Consider the following 24726-nt stretch of genomic DNA (forward strand, 5'->3'; position numbering starts at 1 on the left):
TGCTAGGTAGTTAATCGAAGCTCCATCTCAAACCAGCTACAACGATAAAATGCTGCTTACACATTGTTTCATCAGTATTAACAATCAAATAATGTCAATGGTCATAAGGGCCATTTTTCTGCAGCATGACTAGTTTTACTTTTGATACTTTAAGTACATTTAGCTGATAATACTTATGTAGGATTTTGAATGCAGGTCTTGTACTTGTCTAGTAGTACTTTTACATTAATATGTTTGTACTATTAGTTTGGTAATAGGTGTGAATACTTGTTCTATCACTGCAAGCTTCCTGCCAACAGCTTCAGTATCGTGACTTTGCATGGCCATCCTTGTTTGAGTCTGTGCTCCACCTTTGCCACCCCAGTCAAAATGATCTGGATGTGGCCGCTGCCTGATTCAAGCTCAATCAATAGAGCTGACTGGGTAAGAGAATCCCCAGCAACAGGGTTTGAATAAACAAGAGGCATTTCCCCTCACAAGTTCAGATTCACACGTACAACCTTAGCAAAGTTATAAATCTCTAGTGGGACGAGTGAACTTTAACAAGCGGCAAGGTCTTTGGTAATCAGCCGCTCTTGTTTTCAAGTCTCATCTACTTCACTCTTCAGACAGACCGATAAGGAAGAGCTGTTAAAAGAAAGGTTCAGAAAGTCACTGCCAAACAGCTCTCTCAAGACAAAGTACAGGAGTATGCATATTCTTGAATTTGTGTTGATAAATGCCAAGAAACTATCTTCAATAGATAGTTTATAGATATGAGGTGGCTGAGACTGAGGCCAAGAGCTGATTGCAATAGATCCGGGTGTCGTTAAATAAGTTTGCTGAATTACCTCATGTCACCCTCTCTGTTATCATATTCACTCACACACATCCTATCACTCTACTCAGTATAATATGTTGAAATCAAAACACAATTGGAAAATAGCTCTCCATTCTAGTTATAAGCTCGCTGCATGGAAGTGTTATTATGCCTTTGTTTTAAGCAAAGGAAAAGCTTAATTTTAAGTAAAAATTTGTGCACCTGAAATATTAAATAAGAGACGTAAAATGGGCTGGAAGTAAAATAGATCAGCTATACTTGAATACTGTCTTAAATAGCAGCCGTAGTTTAATCTGCAATTACTGTTCCTTAAAGGAATAGTTTGACACTTTGGGAAAATATGCTTATTTGTTTTCTTGCCAAGCGTTAGTCGAGAAGATCTATACATCACTCATGTACTGTAAATATGAAGCTTCCGTTAAGAGCCACTAAGCTTAGCTTAGCAAAAAGGCTAGAAACAGGGAGAAACAGCTAGCCTGGCTCTGTCTAAAGGTAACAGTGTTCAACTACAAGCACCTCGACTTGATCATTAACCCTAGCTAAGCTAACTGGCTGCAGAGTTGTAAAATGTATCACAAATCTTCTCATTCAACTCTCAGCAAGAAAGTAAATTGACCATCATTGATGTAAACTCTTTAGTAAAGATCAACAGGATGAAAGAACATGAAAGGGACTAATGGATTGGGGAAAAAATAGAAGTAAAAGAGGACTGACTACTAGAGGCTGTGCAAAGAATCTGGTTGCCATGTTTCATAGACATATAAGACAGATAAGAGTAAATATGTAAATGTCTGACATTTGAGTTGGCAAAATGAAATGACAACGATTCTCCTGGAAACTGAATCAGAGAGGTTAATGCAGGTAAAGTATGCAGTCATTGAAACAGGGAATAATTGAATTGTTTATATCCACAGGCTGTTAATTACTCACTTCTTGGGAGTCTGTTGCTCTGATGAGCCCTATTATTAGCTTGATGTTATTCTCAGTGTAAACCACAGGGTTGAAGAAAAGACCATAAATAATAGCTCATGACCCTTTTTGGAAGAGGATTTGTTTAGGAATGTCAGAGACTGTGTTGTATTGCAGTTTTGTGTCCTTTTTATCAGCATTTTGCCCCAGTTTGAAAAAGTTACAAAGTTATAAATGTTTTAGCCTTTGACTGTGTTTACTGTACAACTCCAATGTCTCGATCACAACACAATACTTACATAATAGTACAACAGAATTGTAAAAACCCAAATACACCACCTTTTATGAAAACATAAAAAAAAACCTCAATATTACACTCACTTCAGTATAGGGGGAGAAAAAGCAACAAAGAAAACCAACCATTGAAGAATCGCTGCCATCACCAGAGAATGTATTTGGGCTAATTGGTTCCAAAACCACTTGAAACTGAAATGGGAAAATGTTCCAAAATGTAACCAATCACCACAAAAAGCAATGTGTTCTTTCAGTTAAGAACTTTTCAGCACATTTCAATTTCAGTAGTTCTACACAGACTTCAAGAAAAAAAAACTATTTCTAAGCTTGCCAGAGTAGTAGAAAAGTTAGAACCCCCCTTATATTTTTGTGGTGCCACTCTCTTTCAATGGCCCTGATCACTGCTGTCCATAGTGTGAATCACGACTATGTACTATATGATACAACAATCTTTAACTTGAACTGCTGATATGATAACATTTCTGGTGCTGTATTATGTAGCAATTTCATCTGCTTTTAGTAATAATACCAGAAGTGATGCATGTTTTGGCAAGAATTACAGTGGGCTGATGTGTCTCACTGGGTTACAACTGTTCAATTTTATTTGCATTAAAGTCAACAACAACATGAGACACTGTTGCCACCAAGTGGTCTGAAAAAAAAGAGTCAAAGATTTGCGAGAGCTGTTAGTTAATAAAAAGAAATGTGGAGGAGATGGAATAGCCAGCCAGCTGAAATCAGTCTTGTAGGCTCTATTTTATTTTGCTCATGTAAAGTGACATTTTCAAGAAAAGGATGATCCAATACAAGGACAGTGCTGGCCCGATGTGTCAGGACTGGTGATATTAAACAAAATCAGACAAAGGTTGTTATCCCAGGTTTCATATGTAAACACAAGGTCAGACTTTTCTCTGCCTCTGCTGCATAGCAGTATAGCTGGTAAATAAAATGGGCTGAAGATAAAATTCAATTTAAAGTCCTTTAGTTTTTCAGTGTTTAACCTGAAGATTCAAATTAAACTTTCATGTTATTTAGACATAAATATTTATTGCTATGGAGAAATACGATAAGATTTGAAGCCAGGTTTTCGGTGGTTTTAATACGTTCAATTTACAAATTGCTATACTGCAGATAGTTTGATTAACTGTGTTAGGATTGTGACTAACGATAATGGTATTATAAATGAATCTGCCAATATTTTCTCGATTAATCATTTATTCCATAAAATGTCAGAAAGTAGTGAAATATTTCCCATCTTAACATCTTGTTTCATCAGACCCATGGTCCAAAACCCAAAGATATACAGTTTATCATCATAAGACAAAGAAAAGCATCAACATCTTTACATTTATGAAGCTAGAACCAGTCATTTTTTGGTGTTTTTGCTTGAGAAATTACTTCAAATGACTTGCTTGATTATCAAAATAGCTGCAGAATATTTGATACGTCGATTTACAAATTGTTTTAGCTCTAAAATATTTGTATCATTCATGATCAAGAAGCCTGAATGTGACTGAGGTTTCCTTACAGGAGACAACAGCAGAGATCCCTGAGCCACGGTCGCATGATGACCCCTCACTGAAGCGTTTCCATGGTTTTTAAAGTATGATGGACAGCTGAGTTCGGGGTTAGGTCTGAAGGTCGTCCTCACTGTTCCTCCCCGCTGTTCCACGCTCACACTAATAACGTCCTCAGCCTTGACAGCTCATCCATCTTTCTCATCCCATGCTGTATTCATTCTCCCTCTTCCTCATCCCTGTCGGCCCTAAAAAAAGAGTTTGCAACCCCACAAGACAAATGTAAATTGCGTCATGCATCTCTGGTAATTAGCGGGTGCACTTGTGGCTGTTTTGAGGAACACCAAACCAGCCAAACCATAAAAATGCTTCAACAGGTCTATTGTATGTAGTCCCTGTGCAATCACATTATTCTCCCATATTATTATTGTTAATATCAAATCTTCACCATACAAAGGAAATAACAAATTTGTGTATACGTGTATGATTAAAGCTGCAGATTGATGTGCAAGGTGCCTCTCTAACTAACAGACTGCTGCTGGGTCAAATTCAACATTTGCTTTACTGACTCACCCAGTATCTCACCCCGACTGCTGCTAGGTCCCTGTTCTACGTGGCATCCTCAAATGATCAGTGTTCCCTCTTTTGTGCCAGGCCCACGCTATGTCTGACAGTTGAAGATGTTACATCACTGGCTGAAGGGTCGTGGAGTCACATTCACAGGAAGAACATTGCGTACAGTTGCGTCATTGACACATTTTGTCTTTGTCGGTTATTTTTAGATCCTGGTAAATATTATTACCATTATTATCATAGCATGTGCTGTATTTTCCCTTTGTTAGTTTGCCGGAGAGAAATTACATTCATAGACACTACTGGCTACAGACACAGAAGATATTACAGATACAGATTTTTATCATAGCAGATAATTGTGGTCATTTCTTTTTACATTAAGTAATATCAAACACTGATCTGGAATGGGGATATACTTTCTAAACTTCTAAATATATTGTTTTCTTTTTAAAGAATTAGGAGTTTAGAAATGAAGAGAATAAGGGAAAGAAGTTTTCAGATGTGTTTTGCCATGCTAGCGACGTGGCTTGAAGGATGGCAATGTCGGTTGGCTGTTCTGTCTATTTTGGTCCAGACTGAAATATCTGTGTGATGGTTTGCCATGAACTTTGGTGCAGATGTCCATGGTGCCCTGTTGATGAAAATGCTCATCACTTGACGAGAGAAATATCTCAACATCTACTAGATGGATTTGCACATAATTTTGTAACTTTTCAAACTGACTTTTCCTGTAGCGCCACCATGAGGTGGTTCCAAGTGACATGTTTCAACAACATTTCTTAAAACTTTGGAGATCCTATAAGTTTTCATCTAGCACCTTGATCAGATCAAGATTGTCAACATGGTCATTGTTATAAACCACATCAGCACTGTGAGTGTGTTAGCATGCTGATGTTAGCTTTTACCTCAAAGCACTGCTGTGCAGCCTCACAGCTGCTAGCACAGCTGTAGACTCTTAGTCTTGTTTTATGTTCATGTGTCCCGTCCCTTCTAATCTTTTACTGTCAGGTTATTCTAACTGTAGTTTAATAATGTCTCAGTTTAATGTCTTTAAATTAATGGCAAGCTTCTAAATATGTCAGCTATTAGCATCTGAGTACTAATGATATGGACACTGAAATATACCAGTTTATATTCTCTGTTGAATTATTAATTACAATCAGCTCAAAAATGATAATTCTCCAACAAAATAAAAATGTGGTGCAATTCATCACAGCTGACTAACTACGTGTCAGCATCAGGTCAATTACCATCATCACCTGCAATTAGATCATCATTAAAATTAAGACTCAAGGCAGTGGTAGTTGACATTGAACTGATGTGTGAAACTTGATTTGGTCAGCAGGTGCAAACTGCTCTGCAGAGAGAGACATGAATCAGCAATAGCGGCTGCCAAAATGACTGACAAAGTCACTCAATAACACGGCGATAGCAGCTGAAGGTTGACACTTATGTCGCATCAGATAAATGGCGAGTGTGAACATCCATGGAGAAAGTCGGCTCGATCACAGGGCTGACGTCACACTTTGGAATTAAGAATATCTGTTGTAACTATGTTTCTTTTTTTATTCAGTTAGACCAAAGTGGTGCCTAGAAAATGCAAGAATATTCCTTTGTTCTCAGTGCTTACATGCTCACACACAACATGTTGGCATATCTCTGATTTGCTAAATAATGAAGTGGAAAGCCGTACAAATCGGACAAAGGTTCAAATATGTGTTACAATATGATATATGTGAGGCAGTTATTCTCAAGTGTAGCCCTTAGAGGTGTTGATTTATCATCTGTGTTCAGCAAATAGCTAACTCACACATGCAGCAGCATTGTCCCCTGTCACCCAAAATACACACTTTCTGCACTCACACAGTGACGTGTCACTTTTTAATACCTTTACAGTTCACCTCAGCAGTGGTGATATACCGTACAGTCAGAGACATAAGAGCAGCGGACCGGTTCTTCTGCCTGCACTTTGAATCATTTCTGACAGTTTCATGATTAGAGGGACATCAGCTCAGGCACACACTCCACCTCTCCCTCCTTATAACCTTATTTCACTCAGATCATTTTGTGCACCAAAAAACATTCACTTGAGTGCCTGTTGTAAATGCAAGACAATAACAAACACAGGCTTTTGTAGCATAATAAATTGGAACACCTTAACCATAAGAGATTGTACCAATGATCTGCCGTTATTTTCGAGTTTGGTTCACTTGTAGAACTTACCTGTCCTGTCAGTTTGATTTGTGAGAAACATACATCAGGCTATAAGCTGTGGATGTTCCCTATTCCCATTACAGTGAATTAGCAGTGTGTGAAACAATCCCATCTGCTGCACAGCCTGCGCTTTTTTATTGTTACACACACTTCTGCCCCTGTAATGTGGATTCATCTTGGTATGTATTGATTCAGTATGAGAGAGGTTGTTGGTTGGCAGTTGCATCTCAGGAGAGAAAGTAGAATGTGCTTTTAAGTTTAAATAGATCTCTCGCTCAAAAAATAACTCTGATGAAAAATATTATCTGAAAATCAAGTGTTGCCAGCACGGGGATTCAAATAAACAATAGCCTACAATGACTTGACACGCACAAGTGTTCCTGGATGGTCCCCTGGCTCAGCGACAAATTATCACTGAAACCTAGCAACACCACTCATAGTTTAATTAGAGAGACTAGATAGAACAGCCTGGAGTTGAATTTCTCCTTTAGTGCACTCGTGGTTGTGCTGTTGTGTCTGTATAGTTTCATGAATTATGTGGAGATGTTTAATTCAGCTGCTATTGAAATGCTTTTTGTCAGTTTTTGAGTTTTACTCACCAAACAAATGCTTAGTTTGTTCCATATTCTATGATATCTGCGTAATGTACATCACTGAACATTCTTTTAGAAGGATATCCTGTTGAAAAAATAATTGAACGGCCTCTTCAGTGTCATATGTTTTTGAATCATTATATATTTAATGAGCATTTTAAACATATGACTTAATGACTCATGCTGTTTGAGGATCCACAGTTAATTGTATGCCTTTCCAATAAAAATAAGAAAAATTAATCTAAATTATCTCTTTGATTGATCCTGTTGACTTAGTAAATCTCTCACTGCTCCCCTGAGAGGACATTATCAATCCTCAAAGAGTACAGAGCGACTAATTACCCAAATGATCTCTTTGGCTCATTAGGTTCTGATGGCAGTTGACACTGCTAAGGCTCTCATCACCAATGGTGGAAATCATACTGTCAAAGTGTCACTCATGATGTGAAATGACTGTGCAGCTAATCACACTTTAAAAATGAAATCAAAGCTCATCCAGTGTATGTGTTAATCAGTATTTGTCTTACATTATGTCTAAATGATATGCCCACTTAAAGAAAGCGTTTCGCTTTATATTACTCCCATTAAACATATTCAGAAATCATTTTTTGTAAAGACACTAAAAAACTCTTTTTTTAAGTATGCATTATTAAACCATTATAGATTATTTGATTATATGTCAATCCATGTTAAAGAAGCACGAAGCAGATGAATGCAAAGGTATAGTAAACTTTTGTAAAAGTAATAGCAGATTTTCTTCCTATGTCAAAATTACACTGCAGAGAAGATTTAATTCCAATGTTTTAGTCAGTGTCAGGAAACAAGCATCTACAGCCACACTAGCACCTATGTGAGGCTTTATTTAGGCACAGTGCTGCATGCTGATATTTAGCTGGTAATGTTTTCCATGTTCATCACCATCTTAATTTAGTGTGTTGGTATGCTATCATTTCTGCCTAAAAGGAAGTTTTTCTTCACCACTGTTGCACTAAATGCTTGCTCTTGGGGGAATTGTTGGAACTGTTGAACTCTTTGTAAATTATAGTGTGTGGTCTAGACCTACTATATCTGTAAAGTGTCTTGAAATAACTCTTGTTATGATTAAATACTATAAATAAAATTTTATTGAATTGAATCAGACACATTTTTATCATCATCATGATGGAGCTAGAGGAAAAGTTAAGGGTTCTCCAAAGTTATTACAATTCATCGTGAGGGGGACATGACAATGTAAACAAAATCCATCCAATAGTTGTTGAGACATTTCAGTCTGAACGAAACATTCCAACATGATGGTGGCGCTAGAGGACAAGCGAAGGGATCTTCAAAGTCATTATGATACCTCCACTTGGAACCATGAACTTCTGTACAGTAATGAATGCTAATCCAATTAGTAGATGTTGAGATATTCCAGTCTGAACCAATGGGGTTGACCAACTGACCGACATTGCCATCCAAAACATCCACTTGCAGGGCATTTTCTAGGAAGTTCACTGCACATTCCTGTTTTATTTTGGACACTCCATATGCTTCCCTGCAGCTCCACTATCAGACCAACTGTGTACATTATTTGTGTTTTGTAGATGTGTATAGCAAATATTATTAGTCCCCAATCAAAAAACCCCACTGATTGTGGTGACCTCACCCGCAGGCTCATATTTCCACTTAAACAGATCTGTAAAGTGAATTGAGCATGACATTTAATGAACATTTAATGAACTTTATGTTCCCCCAAAGGACTTGTTTCTCACTTAGCCATTACATGAGCTTTAGTGCCTCTCTAAGGCCAATCAGCTACTTTGGGCTCACATAACTAAAGGCAAGATCATACATTAGATTGATTTTGGTGTTCCTGTGGCCTTTAACACAGATATTGTGTAACATAACAGGGTAATATAACAGGGTTATTGCCATGACATTTGTTGAGCATATTATTGCTCCCCATAGGAAGAATAATTTAGATACTTGTTCTGTGTCGTTCTGAGACCAGACTTTATATTTTTGCCCAGAAATGATCAGTGCTGTGTAGCCTTCAACACCTCTCAGCCTTCTGATAAACATTTCTCAGAAGCTTAATCTGGCTAATCTAAACGTGCCTTCTTGAATTAGAAATAATAAAAAGCTGGCCTAGCCCTTATTTAACATATACATAAAAATATTCTTGTGAAAAATACAGTATTAAACATGTTTGTGCCTCAACAGGAACTCTCGAGAATTTCAACTCAACTCAGTGTATACGATTTGTTCTGATCATAATTTACAATCTAAAATCTCAACATTTGCTTCAGCAGGGAAATATGAAATACAACAGCAATGGCTCAAGCAGGTCAGGAATATTATATCAATATAAAAGGTGAAATACATGCCGCCTCCACACTACACTGCAAATGGCAGAGCACTTATTGTATGTAATGTCAATTCATGGTTGTTGTTATCCAGCTAAGTCCGACCAGGTATTTTGAAGATAAATACATATGTGCAACCCAACAACCCGATCAAGTTTTCATATTCACACTCTGGCACATTTGTTTTTCATATAAGTTTCATAGAACTTTGATTTAATCAGCACAGTAATGTATTTGATAATTTCCATGTGGCATTTATGAGCGAGTACTTGTGAAATATATCTGCATTCCGATCAGTAGTCCTGGTTTTCCTCCAATTATTGCCATAAATTAAAAAAAGATTTGAACAGATTTCTTAACAATGAAGTTAAAGGTCTGGATGGAGAATAGTCACATCTGGTCCTTAGCTGCTTGAATGACATCTAGATGCAAATCTTCTTAGCATTTCCAGTAGGTTATAGAACCGAAAGTCATCCAGTTCCACATTCACATAGCTTTTCAGGATTCAAATCTTGAAAGTGGCGCTGGACAGACATTTTCTGTCTCCCTTTTATTTCAAGGATTAGTGAATCAGCTATGTGTCAATACTAAAAAAACAATGCCTCTCTTTATTATGCACACAAAGTATGTTTTACAGAAGACAGGCAGCTCAGAGGATGGTGCAAGGTCTCATATTGTAGAACATCTAAAAACTTTTCATACAAGTCATACAGGGAAATAATAATTCAGCTTACAGCTTGTTGACCCCCAAATTTCATCACCCTTTTAAGTCCACAGTGTGGCTTCTTCTCCAACATCCAGCATGACTCTTTATGGTAGCTCATAGTTGAATGTTTATGTGAGCTCCATCAGAGTTTCCCAAGATAATTTCTCTAAAACTAAGAGTCTGTCCCAAGAAATTCAATGAATACTAATGCTGCGCTCTCTCGCTGCGTAAGCCCCCACTAATGCCCTTTCTGGAATATTCCTTGCCTTTGATAGGATTAGACTTGTGTTCTTAGCAGGATAAAACGAATGAAGCACATAAAGTGCAAAGGCTGCATTTATAGGCCAGCCTTCACCAGAATTTAAAAGGCGGAAATATCAATTGAGGCTAAAGATCGATTTTAGCTCTTCCCCTGATAATGTAATTGACAGTAAGGGAAATTACATAAATCAGTCATGGAGAATGACTTTGTTATGGTGGCAATATTAATCATTTTTAGGTCAAACATGACTTTTAGTGTAGCACAAGTTTTGACACAGACTTGGCATTGGAAGTGTGAATTTTCTGCAGCCTCTGTATGTAATTCAAAGAGATAAAAGGCTATTTCATCAAGATATGATGAAATATAGTCATGTATATATTCTAAAAGTAAGACCCTTTAACAGGAAGGAAGATATATAGTTAATGATGCTGGGCTATGCAGTTTCTTATTCCAGCTTCCATTAACACTGAGTCCAGAAGACATCCCACATTTTTTGTTAAATAAATATATAGCTGCAAGCAGATTTGTTAATAGTTTCTATGTATTGTACCATTAAAGCTCTTTCGAAGTAGTTATTTAAGTCTGATATCTGCAACAAGACAAAAACTAAAAATCTTCATGTTCACTAAATGCCTGCACATTTCTGAGCCTAATAAGCATAGGAGCAATAAACCCGTCCACATGTCATAACCACTGTTGTGTTAGCCCCACTTGCTTTTTTGGACAGTAGGGATGCCTCTCCTCTGGAGCACTTTGCACTAATGAAAAGGTGTCATGTTAGCTCAGACCATGATGGATTGAAAGAACACAACCTCTTGAGAGATCTCTGGCACGGCTAATATGGGGAGACTGCCGCTGCCAGTCCGAGGAGAAGAGGCATGTTTTTGCCAGAAAAAAGGCCCAGAGATGTGATTGATGCCGCTGAACCACAACCTCCAGACAAAAGTCAATCTGGATGAGCCGTCCTGCTAGAAGCTCCAATATCGAAAATTTGCTGATGGAGACTGGACAAGAAAACATGATAATATCTCAGTATCATTTACAGAGTGTTCTGTTGTTTTCCAAGGCACATGAACGTCAGGAAAATTACATTTTTGTTTAGAATTATATTGTTTTTGTCATTTTTTGTAATAATTGGGTGGAACAATTTGGGACAAATTGAATGACTAACATCACATTAAATAAGCTTTGGAACAATATGGTATAACTGCAACAGTCATATAATCTGACAGTTAAAAAAATGTATCCTTTGTGATTGGAGTCAACTTTCTCCCTCTCCGAACCCAAAAGCACCCTAATTAGTTTTCCAGTGCTGTAACCCACTGGCTGTCTCACTGCAATCCCAGTGAAAGTTTGCATTTGGCTGCCTCACTGCTGCACATTGGCTCATTCACTCCCCTCTCCTGACATCACTTGCCAGAAAAGAGTTCTTTTTCCTCCCGCAAAACTTTTCAAATCAATGGAGAGTGCATATTATTCGCTATCAACCTTGACCAGCTGTTAAAATTGAAGCAGTGGGGGATGAATGCAGAGGCCAACTGGAAAGCAGTTTGGTTTCACACACACACAGACACACACACACACACACACACACACACACTATATATATATATATATATATATACTGTATATAAAAACATGCTTCTTATCATGAACATGAATAACACAATTCTGTTTGAGAATCAGGAAGGCCAAATCTATATTACTGAGTAGCTCTACACTGTGAAAGAGACAGACTGCGGAAGCACTTGAATATTTAATTATTAGGACTTGGTCTCAACTTATTAACACAACTTTGAAAGTAAAATGTTCTTGACTTGGACTTGTCCCCACAGACTTAAAGGAATAGTTTGACATTTGGGGAAATCCGCTTCTTGCCAACAGTTATCAGTGACTTCCTGGTCTTGTTATTACCATGAGGTTTTCAAGCAACCAGTGGAGACTTGAGGAAGGCACTGCACCCAGCCAAGAGCTAGTCTGGGCACATATTCAACCCTCCATAAAGCCACAAATTGTTGTTTTTACACTTGTGCGGATTAAACAAATGGGAAATATCTTTTTTGGTGTAAGTTTAGAGGTGCTGGTTGTAGGCAGATGTTACTGTTGGACAGCTATTTTCAGTCTCTCAATGTTCTCATCTAAGTGTTGCAAGAAAGCAAATTGGTGTATTTCACAAAATGTTGAGTTATTCCTATCAGGCCTATGCATTTAAAGGCCTTGGTCTTGCCTTTGTAGAATCTTTTTAACATCGCTTTGAAAGCAAGAGGTTCAAATGCTGTGTCATTTAATGGTCATCATTCAGACATATACGACTTGTCTTGGACTTGGACCAACTATAGCATCTCTGCTAAGTGTATCACAGACGGAAAAGAGGGCTGTTGCATGCATTAAACCTGACGTAAAGTACATTTCATTGTAATTCAGTGGCATGCATCCTTGTTTGCAGCTGAAACCGCTGAGAGCTCACCCATGATTCACTTCAGTGTAACATTTGGCAGCAGGCCACATTAATCGCCAGGGTAATAGGGAGACAGGCCTATTGACCTGTAGTCCATGAGGACAGAGGGGCAGGACATACAAATCAAAGCAGTCCAGCCTCATATTGACCAGACTGTCCACAGGAAGTAAAATTAATTTGCTGGGTGACAGGGGAAGGAGACGTGGGCCAAGCGCAGGAAGTCTCAGGGATTTGATTCAGCTCAGATGCTGCCAGACCGGCAAGAAATAATGCTTGAATATGTGTTTAAAGGGCAAGACACCAATTGGTAGTTTAATCCTTTTAGATAATCCCCCACAGTGATCTAGAATTCAGTTCTACTTGACTGAGGCGTCTGTGTTTTTACTTTTCAACTGAATGCTTTTCAGCTCATGCATGTGTATATACATATATAGGGTGGAGGTTGAGTGGAGCAGCAGACAGGAGTGCATGATAAGTGATGAAGGTGTCTGGGGTGTTGACCTGTTGATGGTTTGGTAATCAGTGTGCTCTTCTGTCTTTCTTGTCACTCTCCATTACGGACTGTCCAGCAGTGAAGAAAAACGTAATGTAGAGGGCAGAGTTTACACTGATAATGCTCAAAGCATCAGGAGACCTTCCCAAAAGGTTGTAAATCTGATTATTATTGCACCTGTAATTTGAGATGTTTTGTGCTTCAAGTCAGTGCAGACCTGGGCATATACTGTATACTGTTGGCCATTAAATCTTCCTCTCAGACTGCTGTGTGACAGAAACAAATGTTGAGCTTCCCCATTACTGAATTGATCTGACAGTTGAAGCTCCATACTTCTTCTGTTTTCTGTTAAATGCTTTTATAAATGAACTCCATTCACACAAACAGACCTCTCATTTATAGCAGCTGTATTTTCCAAATACTATCACTTTAAATAAAGCAGGTCTAGAGATGTTGTTACATTTCATTGTGGAAATCAAAGATGCAAACAAAGCAGTGACCTGTGATGAATGTGCGCTTTGCTGCCAAGTGAGAAGTTTCACAAGCAATCAATGAAATGCAGTTTTAGGAAAGAATCAAGTACTATGTGATGGAGTAAATATTACCACAGGATGGCACTACTCCGTAGGCCTTTTTCACCAAAGACATTTTGACATGGTCACAGTAAAGAAAACACATATATAGATAATAAAATGAACAATGGCTGAATCCCATGTAGCTGCTTCAGTTTCAGGGTCCTGTATTGTGCATGCTGGCTCACTGTCACACTGTCATGATTACGAGGACACTTGAATAATGTAGAGCCACCAGACTGTTTATCTTGGCTCCATGCACCTGAAACTACTCCTTGAAAAGCCTGGAAAGAGCAAAGCCTATCGCTGAGCTTTATAAATATACCAGCTCTGATGAAGGTCTGTGCTTTAACTGTTTCCAAATGTATACAAGTGTGCAGATTTTACTTTACATTTGCATCCAGCACCTTCTTGTGATAGTCTGTTGTATATCTGGAATCTGTGAATCTGTTTGATGAGATTTGAGAGATACCAACCAAACAACCACACAAATAGTATTAATCCTTTAATACAAAAGGGTTAATTGATAATATGGGAACATAGAGTGGTATTTACCAGCCTAGTTCTTTAAGTACAGAAGTGAGCTGTGACTGTCCCCTTGTGGGCAGAGTAGTGGCCATCTTATTGGGGTGATGCTCCCAGTGCTGTGCCACAATGTGTGTGTGTGTGTGTGTGTGTGTGTGTGTGTGTGTGTGTGTGTGTGTGTGTGTGTGGTGCGCGTGCGTGCGTGCGTGTGTGTGTGTGTGTGTGTGTGTGTGTGTGTGTGTGTGTGTGTGTGTGTGTGTGTGTGTGTGTGTACAAGTAGGCTACCACAGGACCAGTATATTATTTTTAAAGTTTAACTGGCAACAGCTGAGGTATAATTCCCTCACATAGGACTTTACATTTACAGACACATACACTCCATATCTTCACGACAAGAGGCTGGATGATTTACCATTCACTCTTAATAAATCCAGCTTTTCTCAGGTAAAGAGGATGAATGTAGGAGCGGATGGTGCGGACAGCCTGTTACCTAACGGAAGACTTTGATATTGACAACATTAGCGTCTGTCTGACGGAGGAGCCGCCGGAGCGACACACAAACGGAGCTTCCATCAGTAAGCCTTTATCATATTTTACTGCGCGGTGTCTGTTTTAAACTGCGTTGTTCGCGTTTCTGTCAGGCATCACACTGCGTTTATGTTTTGATTTATTTCACGCTATCGTTGCTATACTGTTTTCTTTTGGCCTGTACAGTATGATAGTGGTGCGAGGTTAGGAATTGCTCGACAGACTCCTATCAGTATTAATTTAGCCTACTGTGCCTTTACCATAGCTTTTACCATACAGGCTACATTACCATTTGGGTTCCCTAATTTGAGCCTATTTGTCCGGGGAAAGATATGCCTAATTAAATGAGGAAGAAGTAGGCTTGACCAGATTGAACAGCTTATTCTGTGTCGGTCGGTACATCACTGAAATTCAGACTTCATCAGCGAAACCCGATTCAACTACCTTCAATAACCCTGAATAATAGCCTATGATCAGTGATGAAACTGTGCTATTCTGGTTGTTCTTTAATTAATTGTTTTACAAGATGTGTTGATTTTCAGTGATAGCCAATTTTCCAGATGTTCTCTAGATAGTTAGATAGATAGATAGATAGATAGATAGATAGATAGATAGATAGGCAGGCTACCATATACAGTATAGTAACAGCAGTGCAGAACAGCACAGCAAACAGTACACAGCAAGGACATATAACAAACGAGTTGGTTACTCATCTGAAGGGGACAGTAATTAATTGATCCAGTGCTTGTTTGTGTATATCAGGTAGAGCAAAGCTTTAATTGTAAAAAAGACACAATAGGATGTATTGTCATCAATTCCTCAGCCTCCCTCCCTCTCTTTGTTTCTCACAGGTGATGAGCTGGTTTTGATGACCTTTCGGCTCCTGTGTGATATGGCCTCCTTCACCTGATTTGACCGTCAGAAGATGGGGCCTTCAGATGCACATAGAGAACTGTAAACACAATTGAGTTTAGACGGAAGGGACCACTCAACCTACTCTTTGAAGGATAGAGAGCCAGTTCTTATGAGGACACTTGGTTCTTCCCACAGCTGTGTGCTGTGCTGTAAGTATTATGTGTTTGTGTTAATGTCATATGAGAAATAGTCTGGTCAAATGTACAGAATTGAACTGTACAGTATGTATTTCATTTTTTTGTTTATATTCTACAAAATGCCAGTTCAATTAGTCAATATCACAGCTTTCTATGATGAAATTGAAATCCAGTGTAAATCTGTCTCTGGTTTTCTTTTTGCGCTCTGAAGAAAAGTCCAGCTGGAAGCGTGGGGGCCCTGAGCCTGAGGCAGAGCTATGGGCTGTGGGGGGAGCAGGACTGATGCTCTGGAGCCTCGATACCTGGAGAGCTGGACCAAGGAGACAGAGTCGACATGGCTGACCAGCACAGACACTGATATCCCCCTGTCGTCCATCCAGAGCATCCCCTCTGAGAACTCTGAGGCCGACTTTGCTATTGAAAAAACAATCAGCCCTGGTAAGAAGAATCAATTACGGTTGAGTGGATGTATGAATTAATACTTAATTGGTCTGAAAACAGGAATGGGCAGTAATTTAACTGCTGAACAAATGAATAATGCATTTATAGTTGGATAAATTAATACTTAAATAGGTCCACACCACAGAATACAGTATATTTGCAAATCCAATCTTACAGGTTTTTTTTTTTCATTATGATAATGTTAGTTAAAACTACATGTGTTTTTCTTTTAAAATTGGGCTATTTTAAACAAGACTATTTGCTTTTATTCGCACCAGGCTAGGAGAGCTCAGGCTTATGCTGTAAGTAATTTGACTGGATTATCAATGAGTGGGCTCCTTTACACTCTTCACATCAAAGTGAAGTGTGACACCTATCTGCTTTTCTCTGTAGGAAAAAGCCTGTAGGTGTAACACAGTTTCCGTTTTGACGTCAAACACTTTCAGAGGCTTCGCATGGCCAATTGAAACAAGGAGCCATCATGCACACAGGCAATTGAAATGAAGATGAAAAATAGTTGTGGTGACCCTCATGCTGTAGCTAAGGAGAATGGCACAAAGATGAGCAGCATACTAAGCATTTGAAAACCTTTGTTCTTTTCAGTTATTCACCACATACAGCTCACAAACAGAGGGGTCTGACTATGATTCTACTGTTCTTCTTCTTGTGCACTGAGTTGGTGTATTTTCTTTGAAGCCAGGAGGAAATGAATCAGTAAATGGACATAATAGGCTACATCAAAAGCCACTGTGCTGAGACAGGACTTGGCTCTCATGGTAACAGATACAGCTGTTAGTAAATGCGGGCAGAGCAGCCTTGATGTAATTGTGAAGACAAATTTAGTTATGTTCCACTCTGTAGAGATAAAACAGATCCAGAATTGGTCAAATGAATCAGCAGCTGGCAATTACAAAGATTCTATCAAACAGTGTTGCCACAATAATGTAACATACATGTACATCAGTAATATATGGTGGTGATTTTTAACATTACTGTGCAGAATTTCCTTTAAAAAGTCTTGTTCTGTTTGTGTTGCCAGTCCACACGTGGCCTGGAATATTTAAATTCATGTTTACACATCACTATTAGGAGATATACATCTGTACAATGCCATCATCCAGTACACTTAGCCCACACTTGCCGTGCACACCAAATACCGCTTCAGAGTGATATTCAGAGTGTTTCCCATGACTCATGACACTTCACTGCTCCACACTGTAGTCAGATTAGGTCAGTGGTGACAGTAATGCACCTGTACGCTATCAGTAAGCTTCAAGCCTCTGACTAATGCTGTTAGATTTACAAATGACTCACTTCTACACTACCCAAATCATACATAGTGTGATATTACTATAGTGTCAGGGCTGGAATACACCATTTGTTGGTTATTCTTTATTCTGAAAGAGTGCATAACTAATTTATGATTAACATTTATCCTGTTGCAGAAGCCCCTGATTTCTTTGTTCTAGAGATCCAGTAACAATTAATAATCTTATTTTTTTTTTTACAAAAATGACAGTTTCAGCACTTGAATTACTACTAATCTCAGATTATGTGGTTATCTCCGAAATGGTTCATCTATGGCCAACAAAATTATTATTATGGCTTAATGCCATACTGTAAGCTCCTTTCTGCTATCTGTTTCTTAATTATTCCATCCCTTTTATAAGCATTGTTATACCATACCGTTTCTAGATAACTGCATATAAAATATATAATAACTGCTTATAATGATATGTTTTATACATTTTGTTTATTGTATCCAGCTCTTTGGATGTCTGTTTTTCTGCTAAAATAATTTTCGTTATCTTGGATATCCCTTGATTGGGTTAATTAGAATGTTGTGTGGATGTCTCTACCTTGTTTACAGCTACATTGTAAAACCATTTTAGCTGAAGCACCCAGGAGCCTCCCACATCTATGTGTGACAGGGCCTTGTTAACCAAGCATGTGCTTTGAATAACACTGGAAGTCTTAACAGATCAACAGGAAAGTACATGTTACCAATTCACCCCCCATATCCAGGATTGTAAAGCAAGCTTTCAGTCAAAGCTGAGCTTTTGTTTTGTTCCAGTTCCAGATTTCTTCGAGGACGGCCTCCCTCCCCCTGCTCAGGCTTACCTAAAGGTCTGTTCGGCCGTGTCTGAAGCCAGTCTGAACGACGTGAAACCCAGCAGCCCCCCTGCAATACTGGGCTCTCCAGCCAAGGAGGCAGTGTTACCATCTTCTGGCATCACAGTGCAGCGCAGAAGCGTTCTACACACTGAAGAGATTGTAAGACGCTCCACCAATGTAGAATATCAGAGCACCTTTTCGTTTCTATTCATTTGTTGAGTAAAAATAACGAGTTGTGGGAGACCAATTGTAGTTAAGTTATGGAGAATCAAACCATCATCTTTGTTGTTTCCATTTTTATGGCCAGCTCACATGTTAAGTTAGAGCTGAAACAATTAGTGAAATAATTGATTAGTCGACTATTAGATAAGTGGCAACTATTTTGATAATGAAATAATTGTTTGTCATTATTTTAAAGAAAACTTGCCAAACATTTGCTGCCTCCAGTTTCTCAAATGTGAGAATTCTGATGTGTTGTCATACATAATAGTAAAAGTGAACTGAATAGTTTTTATAATGTCTTCATCTTTCATTCCTCGTCATCAGACAAAATGGCAGGACAATCGGATGTCGACCAAGCAGGTGACCATCACAGTGACACAGAGCATCCATCAGATGGACAAGAACGGGAAGGTGAAGAAGTCCCTCACCACCTACGAGGTTATGAAACCCGTGGAAAGCCTCAAACAGGTGGCCACACAAAACACCTGAGTGCAGGGGAGACTGGAAGAAGCCAAAGAAAAAAGGAAGATGACTGGTAAAACAAGTGAACGGATGGTGTTTTTGTGGAAATATCTTCAAGGTCTGACAGCTGAAGAAAGCACAAGAGGGATGAGATGCTGAACTGTACGATTTTGATTGTCATATTGAAAACATGGCTCATTAAAAGTTTAACTAGGCCTATTATATGTAATACTGTAAGATGTACTTCTATGGTGCCTGTTACAACAATGTCTTACTGTGCTGTCTTGAAGACATTGACATGTAAAACTGTAGGTTGGTAAGAAAAGATACAAAATGTGATATTTTACATTACATACAGTATCAGAACAAAAACAAATCAAAGATTTCATAGTATATCACAGAAGACAGGAAATCATTACTTGGCACATTTCAAATTTCTCAAGTAACCTAGAAAAGCCTTCTCACCCCTATTTTAAGATGCTAAATATGTGTAACTATTATTTCACGATTGAATATTCACAAACTATACATGTAGTTTTGTCATTTGGCATTGATACATAACATGCAGTTGCTGCTGTACCACAATCTGTATGGCTCAGGAAGGTGAAACTGATTCTGACGATTGCACTATTTACAGTGATGCCTGGACAGGGGTTTGTGATGACAATGTAAAAAAAAAAAACATTTCTACATTGTGTCATTTTGTACAATACAGTGTTACATTTTCTTATCTAGCCGTTCATGTTTTCTAATAACAATAAATAAATAAAAAACATGTATGGTGCTTCTTTTAATGACTTTGTAAGCTGTAGATCTTTCCATGTTCAAGGAAAATCAGTTTTACTGACAAAAACATGGGATAAACATATTGGCACTTTGAGAAACTTTGGTGACAAATACATGCACTTTTCTGGGATCGTCACACAGTATACATTAAATATAGCAGGTAGGATTGTAGCATCTTCTCTGGCAGCTTGCATTTTTTTGTATGAGCAATTGATGAACAATTGCAGGGTTTCTAAGTGGTCCTTGGGGGATCAGTGACTGTAACAGCAGTTCTGAGGTCAGCTTTGCGTTGAAAGTGTGTGGATCTGTTTTTGGTGGTCGTAATGTATTTGTCCTGATCTGAACGATGGCTCTTCTTTCTCCACCCACTCCTCCACACAGAAGTCTGGGAAGAAGAAATGGATTTCTCTTTGTGCCGACTCAACAGAATCTGGAGAGAAATATGAAAATATGATCATTTTGAAACCTGGGAACCTGTTTGTGATTTGATAAGCCAATGTGATAATGCATGGGTGTAGGACATCCCATAGGTAAACCCGTTGGCCTACGTAAGAAGCACTGAGGAGTCTTACGTCACTTAACATACTTCCTACCTGATCCGTGAGTTGTGTTTCGTGTGTCTGTGAGTCCAAACTGGGCCCTGATAGTAGCAGGCGAGGTGTATCTGGCTCTGAACACTTTGGTTGGTCCCATAAGTTCTCTCCAGTGACGAATGGCGTCCTCTCTGGCTAAAATATATGCTCGCATCGGACCACTATGGGGAGAGAATTCAACAGCAGTTTGAGTGGTCATGAATCAGTCAAATATGCCGTGCAAGCTTCCAGTCATTGCAAAACCATATACTGCTCTGAGTGGCTGTTACAGACATTTGATTTTAAAGTGCCCATATTATGAAAAAATCACTTTTTCTGGGATTTGGGGTGTTATGTTGTGTCTCTGGTGCTTCCACACACATACAAACTTTGAAAAAAATCCACCCATGCTGTTTAGAGTGAGATACAGTTTCTGAATGTGTCCTGCCTTCAGTCTCTGGGTGAGCTGTTCAAAATCGGCACGGCTTGTGACGTCACAAGCCGAAACGAGCAGGCTAACCGCAACCATTAGCTCGTAGCGTTAGCATGCTAACGCTAGCATGCTAACGCTAGCATGCTACCTCGTTCTCAGTAGCAAAGCACTGCTACAACACACACAAGTTCACCATAATCTACAAAAGAACTACTTACATGTGCGCCCTCATTTAGAAGTCTCCCAGCTAATCCTGCCTTGTAACTGACCGAAGTTGTAGAAACAGCCTTTCTTTTACTGTCTATGGAGCTAGCTAGCTGACATGATCTACATCTGAGCTACTGGGCATGTGCAGTGCAATCAAAGATAGTACAGAAGAAGAAGAAGAAAAGAGGTCTCACTCTGTAGCTAAAACAGAGACCAGCTGAAAAGAGGATCTGCAGCAGTGAGAGAGAGCACTGCAGTACAACACAAATATGGTGTTTTTTGAAAATTAAACCATGTAAACCTATTCTGGTACAACCTTAAAATACAATTATGAACCTGAAAATGAGCATAATATGGCTGCTTTAAACATTGGATGCATTATGTGCTTCAACAGACAGCCAAATATGGACTCTTCATACAAAATCCAATTTATAGACAATTTATGCTGTTTATAACTTGACTGGCTGACATACTGAGGATGCTTCCTGTGTCTCCAATAACACCTACAGCATCCAGAGAACGGTTGCTGTAGCAACTACTGATTCACTGCTGTGAGGAGACAAATATGAAAAGGTGATTACAAGCACCTTTTATAATCCAGAGAGAGCCATGTGGAGCTATAGTGAGTAGGCTAAATGCTGACTTTCAGAAAATTGCTCCAGGGCTGTTGTCTGCTGATAATAGAAATTCCTGTTGTGAAGTTTCAGAAATTGATCTATTTAGTGACTTGCTGAGCATGAAATTGGAGCACCATCAATTGACATGTGCTTTTTCTGCATCAGCCAAGTGGGTTATGTGGTATAGAAATGTCTCTGTTATTTTGAGAACATCAGACAGAAAACAGCATTTATCCAAATGCATCAAAGCATCAGTAATTCATTCAACGCTGTCGTGGTTTGGTAAATGTACATGTATGATGTCAGCGTGGAGGCTTACCTTGACATGAATTCAACAAGTCTTTGGTAGAAGAATCGCCCTAAGAAGCAAACCAAAGCAAGTTAAACAGAGCTTTAACAATTTCCATCTCTGATTAGCTTAAAAAGCTATTTAACTGTGTGAAACGGTTTTTCATTGGCTAATTTGAATGACAAATCTTTTTCAGTTATCCTTCTTTTGACAAGAGGTTGTTTTACCTCTCTGTGTGTGGGTATTCTAGCAATACATACATAGCATACATTGAAGGATGAATCACTTGTTCAAACCTACATACTGTACAGTAAATATAATGTGTCTGCTAAAACCGGCTGCTGTCTCAACTGTTTGGTCAGATATAATCAATAAAGCAGCATTTTGTTCACTTAAATACATTTGAACAGAGAGGAGTTGTGTCCACACACCTGAATGTTCAGCGTAAAACCTCTCAGAATCCTGTCTCTTCCACACAAGATCTTTGCATCTAACGATCACAAAGTTGTTGTCTAGGATTCTCTGGTGGAGAGCCTGAAAGAAGAAAAATAAGTTTACCTTATTGTGCCATACTGTAGCTGATATGATGATGTATGTAACAATCAAACTATATCTAAATATGTTTGGAGATTTGTTTCAAAAGCTAGAAGGAAAAGGGCAAGCATTTTCTAATGATATGCTTGTATTAGAGGCTGGTAATAGAGCAGCCAGAGGGATGATACTTAAAACAACCAAACATTCGGATACCAAATGTCACCCTTCTCTTTATTAAGATGACAACAGGTGGTCCACTTTTTTTGGACCACTTCCATGATTTTGAGGCCTTGGGCCTTTGAATCTATCAAGACAGCAAATGGAGGTTTAGGGATATTTATATATATATTCTATATATAAGAAAATGTTATGTTTTTCAATAAAAAAAAAATGCAATTTCATATAATTATGGACCATTATTATTACCATATCTGTGTCTCAAACTTTGGAAAAGCTAGAGCAGATAATTAAAGACAAAATATGCTAAAGGAATCCACTGGGGACCAACTAACTACAATCATTAGATCTAGTCATTTAGAAAGTTGTGATGCTCACATTGATTTTACATTCATTCGGCCTTGGAGCATGAGCGATTCCAGGACTTTTTAAGTGTGGGGTGGCACAGGGGGGACCAATAAACAGTCAGGGGGGGGGGACATATCAGAATATAGCAATGAAAATCTGTAACAACCCAATCTGTAATCCTGCTAAATAAAACATCACATTCATTATTATTTTTATCATTTGTTTCATTTTAAACAAATTGTATATCCAGATACAATACACATTTTCTATAGGCTCAGTCTGCCACTTCTTTAAAAACAAGTCCAAAAACTGGTTCCATGGTATCAGAATTTTGGATAATTGTCATGGAAACCTTAATTCGCTCATGTGACAAGGGCAGGGAAGATTGGCAGAACAGAACAAAATTAGTTTTTCTATTCCCTGCAATATAATATATATAATATTTAATACACAGAGGTTATCTGATATCAGTGCTCACTCTGGAAGACTCAAGTGACAATAAAGAGCCGTTTAAAGTAGAAGATATTTAACTGCTAAAGGAATGTACCTGAATACATTTGTAGACACAAGAAGTTAAATGATCATGTAACACTGACAGACAGTGAGGTGGTGTGAGCAGCTCACCTCTAACATCAGAGGATGAGCTACAGCATCTGGTTTCATGACCGCCAGGGTGAGCTGCAGCACTTTGGACAGGCGGCGAGCTGTTAACAGCATTATCTACAGAAAAGACCGAAATCAGAGGTTATTATAATCATACACAGTGTGTCAACAGAAATGTAGCTAAGCTAACGGTGGATACACAGCTATAATTTTTCATCATGAAACCTAAAAAACAAAAACAAATGCATGTAAACAATAAGCAGAACAAGTATTTTACAGTTAGGCTAACGTTACTGCTGAAGAACCTCAAGAAAGCTAAACTGTTCAAGCTCAGAAATATGTTCCTTTTAAGTATAAGTCTTTTTGATTTTGTTTATGTAACTACGTACTCTAATATGAACGTGTTTTTAACGTTAACATGCGAATATTCGCTAAGGTTATACGACTCCTCGCACCAGTCAGTCCGCTCGTTAATACTGTCCCCAGAAACTAAACCAGCACACATGTTCCCATTGCGAGGGTGACATAAAATAAAAACAAAACAGTATGAGTTAATATTCAGCTAATATCTGTAAAGAGTCAAATTGAAATAAAAAAAAAAAAATTAAAAAGACTTGGCGACGTGACAGGTTGACGCACATAAAATGTTCTTAAATTGTATCCTAAACTAGACAAGTTAATTTGTAAGGTTTTGTCCAACTCAAATAATTTAGAACATACTCTTTTCACATTGGATGGAAATGTAAAAAAAGATGAGAAAATTATGTTTCTTGTTTCAGTGTCTTGCACAGTACTGCAGCAAAGTAGATTCCTTTCATATGAGTGCTCTAATTCTAATCCTCGAGTTAAATGACAGTGTCTTCACTGCACTGACCTGCCACCTGCCAGGTCACTGTTCACAAATTCCAAATAAAAAAAAGCAGAAATGCGTACATCATCAGTCAAAAATACTGATGTTTCTTTATCTTTATTATTGTTGTTATTGTTAAATAAACAAATACATGTATACATTTGTATGCATTATTCCATCCGTAACCATGCCTTCGTAACAAACAGGAT

General features: G+C 38.4%; 2 protein-coding genes across 6 annotated transcripts; one reads left to right on the top strand and one right to left on the bottom strand.

Annotated features, from left to right (window-relative positions):
• Positions 1 to 14553: 14553 nt before the first annotated feature.
• On the top strand, positions 14554 to 19874 carry baalcb (BAALC binder of MAP3K1 and KLF4 b). Of its 3 annotated transcripts, none has more exons than XM_035995561.1 (5): positions 14554 to 14856; positions 15661 to 15873; positions 16073 to 16299; positions 18383 to 18576; positions 18964 to 19874. In XM_035995561.1, exons 3-5 carry the CDS (start codon positions 16119 to 16121, stop codon positions 19126 to 19128), a joined length of 540 nt encoding a protein of 179 aa, XP_035851454.1. In that variant the 5' UTR covers positions 14554 to 14856; positions 15661 to 15873; positions 16073 to 16118; the 3' UTR covers positions 19129 to 19874. The 3 variants fall into 3 exon arrangements, with proteins under 3 accessions (XP_035851454.1, XP_031178270.1, XP_031178269.1); XM_031322410.2 differs by having other exon boundaries at positions 15661 to 15871; positions 16048 to 16299; positions 18377 to 18576; XM_031322409.2 differs by having other exon boundaries at positions 14555 to 14856; positions 18377 to 18576.
• Positions 19875 to 19876: 2 nt separating this feature from the next.
• On the bottom strand, positions 19877 to 24211 carry nme6 (NME/NM23 nucleoside diphosphate kinase 6). 3 transcript variants are annotated; one of them, XM_031322407.2, is made up of 6 exons: positions 24123 to 24211; positions 23689 to 23784; positions 22437 to 22539; positions 22036 to 22075; positions 20481 to 20641; positions 19877 to 20317 (listed from the first exon to the last, which is right to left on the bottom strand). In XM_031322407.2, the coding sequence occupies exons 2-6, from the start codon at positions 23779 to 23781 to the stop codon at positions 20166 to 20168; spliced, it is 549 nt and encodes a 182-aa protein (XP_031178267.1). In that variant the 5' UTR covers positions 23782 to 23784; positions 24123 to 24211; the 3' UTR covers positions 19877 to 20165. The 3 variants fall into 3 exon arrangements, with proteins under 3 accessions (XP_031178267.1, XP_031178266.1, XP_031178268.1); XM_031322406.2 differs by having other exon boundaries at positions 24057 to 24179; XM_031322408.2 differs by lacking the exon at positions 24123 to 24211 and adding an exon at positions 23945 to 24049.
• Between the last annotated feature and the right edge of the window lie 515 nt (positions 24212 to 24726).

This window comes from Sander lucioperca, chromosome 19 (assembly GCF_008315115.2).
Source record: "Sander lucioperca isolate FBNREF2018 chromosome 19, SLUC_FBN_1.2, whole genome shotgun sequence".
Taxonomy (NCBI): domain Eukaryota; kingdom Metazoa; phylum Chordata; class Actinopteri; order Perciformes; family Percidae; genus Sander; species Sander lucioperca.